Below are 10,320 nucleotides of genomic sequence, written 5' to 3' on the forward strand. Positions count from 1 at the left end.
GATTGCATTCATCTGGGGAACATAAAGTAACAAAATAGGAGACTAACACCCAAGAATAGCCAAGATAAGTACCAGGAGAATTACTCCATGGCTTTGAGGCCAGCTTTACATACTAAGGGAAAAGGCAGCTCATACAGAGAAGGGAGCACCAAATAAAGGGTGTTGGGAGGTTCCTCTCAGGATGGGAGATGCATGATAGGAGTATACTGCAGACCAAACATTATTGCCACTCAATGTATCTTTTGAAAACCACAGCACTCAAAAGGAGAGAGATAACAAAAGGGAATGCCCTGCCACAGAGGTAGGGTGGGATGAGGGCATGGGGGGTGGGAGGGATACTGGGACTGGTGGTGGTGGAGAATGGGCACTGGTGGAGGAATGGGTATTCGATCATTGTATAACTGAAACCCAAGCACAAAAATTTGTAAGTCTACAACTGTACCTCATGGTGTTTCACTGATAAAAATTTAAGGAAAAAACTTTCTCTGACAGCAGAATAAGAATCCCATTTTCTTTAATATAAAAATATTTATCATTTTCCTTTTATATGGTGTAGCACAGCGGTAGGGCTTTTGCCTTGCACACAGCCAACATGGCCGACCCGAGTTCGATTCCTCTGCCCCTCTCAAAGAGCTCGGCAAGCTACCGAGAGTATCTCGCCCACACGGCAAAGCCTGGCAAGCTCCCCATGACGTATTCAATATGCCAAACACAGCAACAAGAAGTCTCATGATGGAGACGTTACTGGGCCCGCACGAGCAAATCGATGAACAATGGGAGGACCGTGACCATGACCATGGTGACATAAATATATTTTTTCTCTTATTTAATTAACTAATTTCTACCTCCAGGACATTAGCTCAGAGGAAACTTATACTATAAAAAAAATCTATTTTCAATCATTGACACAAAATTTAACTTGTTTTATCCTCAGGTGATTTGAAAATAGCTCTCTAAGCCAATGAATGGAATAAATTCCTCTGTGTTTCTGAATTTATGCTGATGGAATTTCCTAGTTATTGGGAAACTAAAGTTTTTTTCAGGCTGATATTTTCCTTGATATATGTAGGTATCATCTTAACAAATCAATTGTGGTCTTTGTTATTTTTGATTCTCACTTACATTCTCCTCTGTACTTCCTGCTCGCTAACCTGCACCTTATTGATGTGGGTCTTTCCTCCTCCACAGTCCCTAAAATGATTGTAGACATTTAAAATGAATACAGAGTAATTTTTTTCCTAAATTGCATGACACAGAGGATATTCATCAACACTGTGGGAGTACAACATAGGTACATATAACATGGCATCTGACAGATGTACAGCAATCTGCAAGCCTTTCCACTACTGGAGAATTATAAGTCCTAAAGTATGTATCTCATTTGTCACCAATGGCTTGGTAACTGGAGTAATCCATGCTGTTTCAGTTTTTGTTTGTAATAAATTTGCCCTTTTGTGATCCTAAAAAAAAAGTAAATAGCTTTTACCATGACTTTTCCATGATCACAAAACTTGCAAGCACAGAGGAAGCCAACTTTGAATTTAATTATTGCGGTCAACAGTAGCATCATGACTGTGGTCACCTTCTTCCTGCTGATCCTTTCCTATGTCTTCACTTTGCTCAAGTTTAGAGATGTTGTTCAGGTTTTTCCAAGGCAATTGGTCTTTGTCAGCTCACATCAGTGTAATGGCATTTTTCTTCACCCCATGATGTTTCTCTATGTCTGGTTTTTTCCCATATCCTCAACTGATACATACCTATTTGTTGTTGATTTTGCCATTACTCTTGTCTTAAAACCTGTTATCTAGACCTTAAGGAATAAAGAAAACAAAAAGATAACCATGAAAAGACTGAGAAAGCATAGACATATTATATTTTGCTGACATAGTCTGACTTTAGGTTTCTAAAATAAAACATCCACCGGAATTTTAGATATTTTCTTGTTGAAAATTGATATTCAATAGATCCATTCATGTATATTTCTACCTCACTGAACAGGTCTTTACTTCAACTCATTACCTTACTACTAGGGCAAATGTGAATCCACTATCAATTATTATTTTTGTAAATAAAATTATTACTAAATAACATTTATGATGACACTGTAAAATATAGATATCTCTACATAAAATTTCAAATGGGATACATATTTGCTTCAGTGAATATCAGGGACCATCACAACAAATATATGTAAGATCAAGAGTTCTGTTACTCAGATTGTGTTCAACAGAAAAAGATCCAGTTCAAAAACAGGTTGCAGCTTGGTTCTCTGCAGTATAATTTTGGGGACAAGGTTTCCTGTCTGAATGCAAGTTTCCATCCCAATGGAAAAACAGCAGGACTGTTCTGTTGTACAAGAAGGGAGAGAGACATTCATGACATCAGCAACTATCGCCTGATCTGCCTGTTGTCCATCATCTACAAGTTTTTCATTTGCATCATCCTAAATAGGATTGGCAGAAAACTAGACGAAGGACAACCATGCGAGCAAGCCATGTTCTGAAAAGAGTTCAGCATGATCAACCACATCCGCAAGGTGACCAAGCTCATTTGAGGTTTTGCAAGAGTTCAAAATGCTGCTCTGTCTAATGTTCATTGAGTTAAAGAAGGCCTTTGATTCTGTTAAGACTGAAGCAGTTATTGAAGAACTAGCCAAACAAGGTGTTCAAACTCAGTATATCAGGATCCGCCTTGAGTTGTATTACTCAAGCTGGATTCACCACCAGAATCTCACCATTCTACAAGGAAGTGATCATCGACATAAAGAGAGGGTTCAGTAGGGTGATACCATTTCACCGAAACTCTTCAGTGCCACCCTAGAGAACATCATGTCTATGCTGTAGCACTGTCCTCCCGTTGTTCATCGATTTGCTTAAGCGGGCCCAGTAACAGCTCCATTGTGAGACTTGTTACTGAGTTTGGCATATTGAATACGTCACAGGTAGCTTGCCAGGCTTTGCTGTGTGGGCGAGAAATTCTCGGTAGCTTGCCCGGCTCTCCAAAAGGGGCAGAGGAATCAAACCCAGCTGGGCCGGCTGGCTGCATGCAAGGCAAACGCCCTACCACTGTGCTATCACTCCAGTTAATGTTCTATGATATGCATTTTTTGTCCTGTCCTTGTCTGATATTTCAGATTAGATAATGTTGGCATCACAGATGTGCTTGGGGGTATACTACCTTCTTTGACTTTTTGGAAGTATTTGAGGAGTAATGTACAATTTTTTTTGAAAATATAACAGAATTCATGAGCAAATCAAATTATGCCTATTTCTTTATTAATTTTGAGAATTTTATTACTTTTTTATTTATGTACTTATGATTGATCTGTTTAAGGCATTTGGATTCAGTTCTGAAATAATGAATAATTCTAAAAAAGTTAACCATCTCTACTATTTTTCCCAGTTTCTTTGAAACTATCTGTTCAGATAAGAACTATAATCATTTGTTTTCTTCATCACTTAATCACTTAATCACTTAACTTCCCGTTAGTCGTCGATTTGCTCGAGCGGGCGCCAGTAACGTCTCCATTTGTCCCTGTCGCGTGCTACTGTGGCCCAATGGCATCTGTTCGCTCCGGGAACATGAAGGGCCTCAAACCGATTGTTCATGATCTTGACGAAGAAGTCTGACCATCTGGTAGGTGGGCGGCCACGCGGTCTTTTGACATCCCGTGGAATCCAGTCGGTAACAGCTCTAGTCCAGCGGTCATCTTTAAATCTCATTACGTGACCAGCCCATCTGATTTTCGACACCTTGGCATATGAGACAGCGTTCCTGATTCTTGATCGTTGATGGATGTCAGAACTCCGGATTTTCTCTCTCATTTGAGTGAAACGTGATATTCCAAGCATAGCTCTTTGTATTCTTCTTTGGGAGACCTGAATAGCATTCTCATCTTGTTTGCATAGGGCCCAGGTCTTTGAGGCATATGTAAATGCAGGAAGAACAGTGGAATCAAAGAGATGTGCCCGGAGCCGGAGGTTCTTCGTCCTCTTAGCTATTTCTTCGACGTTCTTGAAGACGTTCCAAGCCGCTCTCTTCCTCCTGCGCAGCTCGGGTGCCAGGTCATTTGTCATGTTGACCTCTCGACCTAGGTACACATAGCTGTTGCATTTGGAGACAGTCGTTCCGTTGAGAGCGAATGGGGCGTCAGGAACAAGGCTGTTTCTCATAAACATTGTCTTTGTAAGATTCAGCTGTAGTCCTACCTTTCCACACTCACGGTCAAAGTCGGCCAGCATTTGTGCCGCTTGGCTGATGTTTGGTGTTATTAAAACAATGTCATCAGCAAAGCGGAGGTGGTGTAGTTGCCGACCATCTATCTTCACTCCCATTCCTTTCCATTCCAGTCGTCGCATGATGTTCTCGAGGGTGGCACTGAAGAGTTTTGGTGAAATGGTATCACCCTGCCGCACCCCTCTCTTGACATCAACGATCACTTCTTTGTAGAATGGTGAGATCCTGGTAGTGAATCCGCAATACAGCTCACGGAGGATCCTGATGTATTGGGCTTGAATGCCCTGATTGGCTAGGGCTTCAATGACCGCTTCCATCTCAACAGAATCAAAGGCCTTCTTTAAATCAATGAACATTAAACAGAGCGGCATCTTGAACTCCCGAGAAACCTCAATGAGCTTGGTTATCGTGTGGATATGGTCAATGGTGCTGAATCCTTTGCGGAACCCTGCTTGCTCGCATGATTGTCCTTCATCTAGTGTTCTGCCAATCCTATTTAGGATGACTCGAGTGAACAACTTGTAGATGACAGATAATAGGCAGATCGGGTGATAGTTGCCAATGTCATGGATGTCTCCCTTATTGAACAGTAGTACGGTCCTGCTGGTTTTCCATTGGGACGGAACCTTGCATTCAGACAGGTAGCGTGTGAAGAGCCGAGCCAGTGTATTAATGAGTACTGACGGCAGGTTCTTCAGGTGTTCAGGTCTGACCTTGTCTGGGCCGAGTGCTGTTTGTTTCTTTACCGACGAAATGGCGTGTCGGATTTCGGAAGGGAGAACGTTGGGAACGACATATCCATCCTGTGGAATTTGGTATGTTGGCAAGTGGACATGGCTATTGAAGAGATTTGAGTAGAAGTCATGGATAATCTTCTCCATGTTTTCTTCATATCTTCAATAAATCTTTGATTTATGGTCATTAAAATTATAGCATTCTGTCTCTCTCTCCCACTTTTAGTTTTTTTTTTTTGCTTTTTGGGTCACACCCAGCCATGCACAGGGGTTACTCCTGGCTCTGCACTCAGGAATTACTCCTGGCAGTGCTCAGAGGACCATATGGGATGCTGGGAATCGAACTCGTGTTGGCCACATGCAAGGCAAACGCCCTACCCACTGTGCTATCTCTCCAGCCCCTCTGTTTTTTCTTAGTGAGCACATGCCAACGAATTACCAATTTTTTGTTCTTGCAATAAATTAGCTTATGGTTTTGTTTATCTTTGTGTCATCTTTTTGGTTTACACTTCAATTGTATACGTTCTCTTATTCTTATGTTACTTATTCTGAATTTTTTGTTTTACTGGGCGTTTTTGTTTTTTGAAATGTAGATTTTTTATTTTTTGCTTTTTGGGTCACACCAGCGATGCTCATGGATTACTCCTAGTTCATGCACTCAGGAATTACTCCTGGCGGTGCTCAGGGGACCATATGGGATGCTGGGAATTGAACATGGGTCGGCCATGTTGGCTGCATGCAAGGCAAACACTCTACCTGCTGTGCTATCGCTCCAGCCCCAAAATGTAGATTTTAATGTACACTCTGTAATTTGAGACTTTTTGTTGATGTGAACCTGAGAATTTTTCAGAAGCATGTCAGTCTCCAATTTTTTTTCATATTGCTTTAAGAGCCACATCTGGCTGTGTTCAGGGCTTACTTTAGAACCTGAGTTCAGGGTTAATTTCTGATGGGCACTGGGAACCATATGCTGTGCCAATGATCAAAACCTTGTCAAGGTCTTATCTCTAGCCCCATTAATCAATATTTTTATTTAATGGTAGTACTTTTTTGCTAACTTTATGTCAAAAAGATCTATCCAATGATGGAACAGATGTGCCGAGATTCCTAGCATTACTCAGATCTGTCAATAATAATAATATATATTTATAGTATATAGTATTGTTGGTTGCATAGATGTGTTGGTTGCATAGATTTTAGTGACATTGTTTTTTTCCATATGGTGTACCTTATATATTCATTATTTTTTTCACATTTTTTGACCCACTTTATTCACTCAGTGACTGGACAAGATGATAGCTTCATATTGTTTTTCATTACTACACATGCAAAAGAAATATGTAAAGAAAAAGGTGAAGGAAAAAGAGACAAAATTCTGATTTCTTTGTTATTATATATCCTAAAATGCTACTCAAAATGCTATGATTCCTTATTTGTTAATATTAGGTTTCAGATATAAAATATTAACATTTAATCTATTTTAAACAAAACCATGTTCAATGTTAATGTGTATAACTAAATACATTGATTAAAATAAGAAAACAAAAAAGGGAGGAAAATAACACAACAAACAAAACCTTCAAAACAAGATTGTTTTCATTCCTTAAAACATCAATTACATAAGCCAAACATTAATTCCCTTTACAAGAGAACACTTTAGTGAGTAACCCCAAAAATTATAAGCATAAGTTGCTCTGACATTCCATAACTATGGCTAGAAATTAATAATTCTCAATATTCTGTGTAATAGTTAAAATGTAAGCCAATAAGATGTATTTTTCTATAGTTGTAAAATCTTAAAATTACATATATAAAACAACCTTTAAACTGTTTATTTTTTCTGCTGATCATTAAGTGAAATAAACTATGTAAGATGTTTTAGGCTGCTGACTTAAAATTGAAAAATTATAAACAAAGATATAATCTTTTATACTCTTGTTCATACAGTAGTGCAACAGAGAAAATCATCTCTGCTTTGTTTGATAATTTAGGGGCTTTTCCTCAAATTCAGCAGTTGGCTACTCAGTCTCCTCATTGCACTCATCATGTCCTTGTTCCTCAAAGTGTAAATAGCAGGATTCAGAATGGGTGTTATCAGGAAGTCCAGAATGGCAAGAAACTTATCCACTGGCACTGTGGGAAATGGCCACACATAAACAAAAATGCAAGGTCCAAAGAATAAAATCACCACAGTAATGTGAGCAGAGAGAGTAGAGAAGGCCTTGGATAAACCAGCTGAAGATTTTTTCCATACTGTGAGTAGGATAAAAATATAAGAAATAATCAATAAGAAGAAGGTGCCCATAGAAATGAACCCACTGTTGGCAGTAACCATGAATTCTAAATTATAGGTGTCCATGCAGGCAAGTTTTATAAACCAAGGAAGGTCACAGTAAAAGCTATCTATCTTGTTGGGACCACAAAATGGCAAATGGACAACAAAAGCTATCTGGATCACAGAGTGCAGGAGGCCTATAGTCCAAGCACCAGAGACAAGCAAAATGCACATCCGTGGACTCATAAGAGTCAAGTAATGAAGGGGCTTACAAATGGCTACATATCGATCCAAGGCCATGGCAATGAGCAACACCATCTCAGATCCACCCAGTATGTGAAGGATAAATATCTGGACAACACACCCCTGGAAGGATATGGTTTTATGTCCAGAAGACAGGTTAAAAATCATCTTAGGAACCGTTAACGTAGAAAGACACATATCAATGAAAGAGAGATTGGCTAGAAGGAAGTACATTGGGGAATGTAAATGAAGATCACAAGTCACTGTAAGTATAACAAGAAGATTTCCCAAAACTATCATTCCATAAAACACCGTAGCAAACACAAGAAGAAAATGCTGCATTGGTCTAGAGTTAGAAAGTCCCAGGAATATAAATTCAGACACTTCAGAATAATTTGTTTCATACATTAGATTTTGACTGGTGATACCTAAAAAACCAAAAACCAAAATAATAACCAATATATTTTAATTAATTTTTAAAAATATATAAATTCGTATTGAAGTAGGTATTTACATAGGTTATCATTAAAAGTAACAAGGTATTTCAAACACATGCAGTTATTTGGCCATTCAACTTATAGTCACTAATGAGTAGAAAGAGTTATGCATATTTAGATATATAAAACATACTTCTTTGGCATCTACCATTTGCCAGGTACTATGTCAATAAGACTTAAAATATTAATTTTGACCTGCAAGCACAGTATAGTGGCAGATACAAACATTAAATAACTTTCACATACTGACAGAATTCTCATATTTAATTTAAAGAAACAGAACATTATGACAAGAAAATATGACTTAGCAGAACAGTAATTATTCACATTATGTCATATATTGTGTTTCTACTAAAGAGTAATTGTAATGTCCACACTTTGTAAAAAGCTATGTACGAAGACCTTCTGATTGGAAGGCCATTGGGGCAAGCCAATAATAATTCAGATGAGTTACAGTACAGCAGATCTAATATTGCTACCACAATAATGATGGAAAGATACTCTCAATTTCAGCAGAGCTTGAACATACTTCCACTTCAGACAAAAAATAATCTTCCAAGGAAAAACTGAATGAAAACAATTGAACAAACAGTATGATCACCCAAAAGAATACTGAAGATACATGTCATATCAGGGTTCGTGAGTTATTCACCCAACAGTGCTGCAAAACAGAAAAATTTGGCATAATGCAGATCTTTCACTTTCAACATAAACTCAATAAATTTAACTGAATATTTATAAATCAAGATAAAATAAACCTAAATGTACAGGAATATTTTTTAAATTCTAAGTGAAAAATATCAACCTAATCATACCCTTTGCTAACAAATAAGTAGAGGAAAACTAAGTATTAAACTAAAAATCGTATTATATGTACACAGATCATATGATAGCTGCAGAGACATGTGAAGATCACACAAAGAAATACATAGAACAGTTTTATTTTGATATATAAGCAATATAAATATAAATGTATGCACAGCACTTTGGAAAACAGTTACACAAGCTCAAACAAGTGACTAACAGTTTTTAATATGAAATTAGAAAGTAGGAACATTGGTAGTGTGAAATATACACTGATAGATGGATGGGTTTTGAAACATTGTTTGACTGAAACCCAACCATGATCAGCTTTGTGATTCTGTATCTCATGGAAAGTCAATAAATATTAAAAAATTAAATTTAAGAAGGTTTTTAACCATCTAAGGCTAAATACAACCTTCTGGTGTCTATACTAAAATTATACTTTCTAGATTAAAAAAAGCCAATTGTTGCTGAGCAGGGTGTGATAAGAATGTATAATGTCTGGACTCAGGTTGGGGATTGTTCATTGTGCTAAGCCCCTAGCCTCAAGCTCCACCATCCTCCACGTAAATAAAGGCTCCTTGACTCAGCAAAATATATATTACATATAATTTTAGAACAATTTCATACATATATAGAACTATTTTCATATACATGAATATAAGTTACATGCATATGAAATTAGTTCTAAGTAAAGCAAATTGATATGTGTGATATATTAATTTTCAAACAAAACAGACAAACTATTGACGAGTCAGAGATGTAGTTCAGTGGTACAGCATATGCCTTCCACGTGAGTGGATCTATGTAAAATGTCCAGTTCACCACCTGATGCTATCAGTGATAAATTTATGTTCAACAGTAACAGCAACAGCAATAATAAAAAAAACTACAAAAGAGAAATCTAGGCAGTAAGTAGTCATATGAAGAGAAAACCACTCATAATTTTATTTTTAATTACATGAAAGGTTGGTATGGGAGCCACTTCTCTTATGAATTTTCTATATTTAAAAGAAGTTAAAATTCACTACAGATGAGACTGAGAAATCAATCACATTCACTGATAGAGATTATATAAATTAAAAAAATCTCAAGAAGTAACATTCAAAATAAGAACCCAAAGTTAACACTTTCACTCTAAATGGCTTCCTCTCAGTCCCATGTTCTCCCTGGAACACATACCTGGCTGGTTTGTCTCTATGTCTCTTTGCTTGCTTGATCTTTCAAATTTGTGTTCTCTGCTAAGCACTCATTTCTTTCCTTCTCCCTCCTACATGCATTTTTTCTCAGAAATTTTTATTTAATAAAAACTATCTTGTTTCATAACAAAAGAAAAATAATTCTACAAAAATTTCAACCAATAAATTCAATTTAAAATATTTGCTTCTTGTAATGATAGTAAATCAACTAAAAATTTAGCTATGTTATATAAAATATTTTAGTTATACATGAGAAATAACCTAATTCACAATAAAAAATTCACAATAAAAAATTTAAAAATTCATCATGGAACTGAAACTGAGGAAGGAAC

General features: G+C 37.1%; 1 protein-coding gene across 1 annotated transcript; it reads right to left on the bottom strand.

The window, feature by feature from the left end:
* Positions 1 to 6,957: 6,957 nt before the first annotated feature.
* LOC130041708 (olfactory receptor 4F6-like) lies at positions 6,958 to 7,896 on the bottom strand. Its single transcript, XM_056133953.1, has one exon. It carries the CDS (start codon positions 7,894 to 7,896, stop codon positions 6,958 to 6,960), a length of 939 nt encoding a protein of 312 aa, XP_055989928.1.
* Between the last annotated feature and the right edge of the window lie 2,424 nt (positions 7,897 to 10,320).

This window comes from Sorex fumeus, unplaced genomic scaffold, assembly GCF_029834395.1.
Source record: "Sorex fumeus unplaced genomic scaffold, SorFum_2.1 ptg000098l, whole genome shotgun sequence".
Classification (NCBI taxonomy): Eukaryota; Metazoa; Chordata; class Mammalia; order Eulipotyphla; family Soricidae; genus Sorex; species Sorex fumeus.

Bases quoted from the DNA above. Each gene is read 5' to 3' on its own strand.
- LOC130041708 (XM_056133953.1), bottom strand. From the start codon at position 7,896: ATGTATGAAACAAATTATTCTGAAGTGTCTGAATTTATATTCCTGGGA.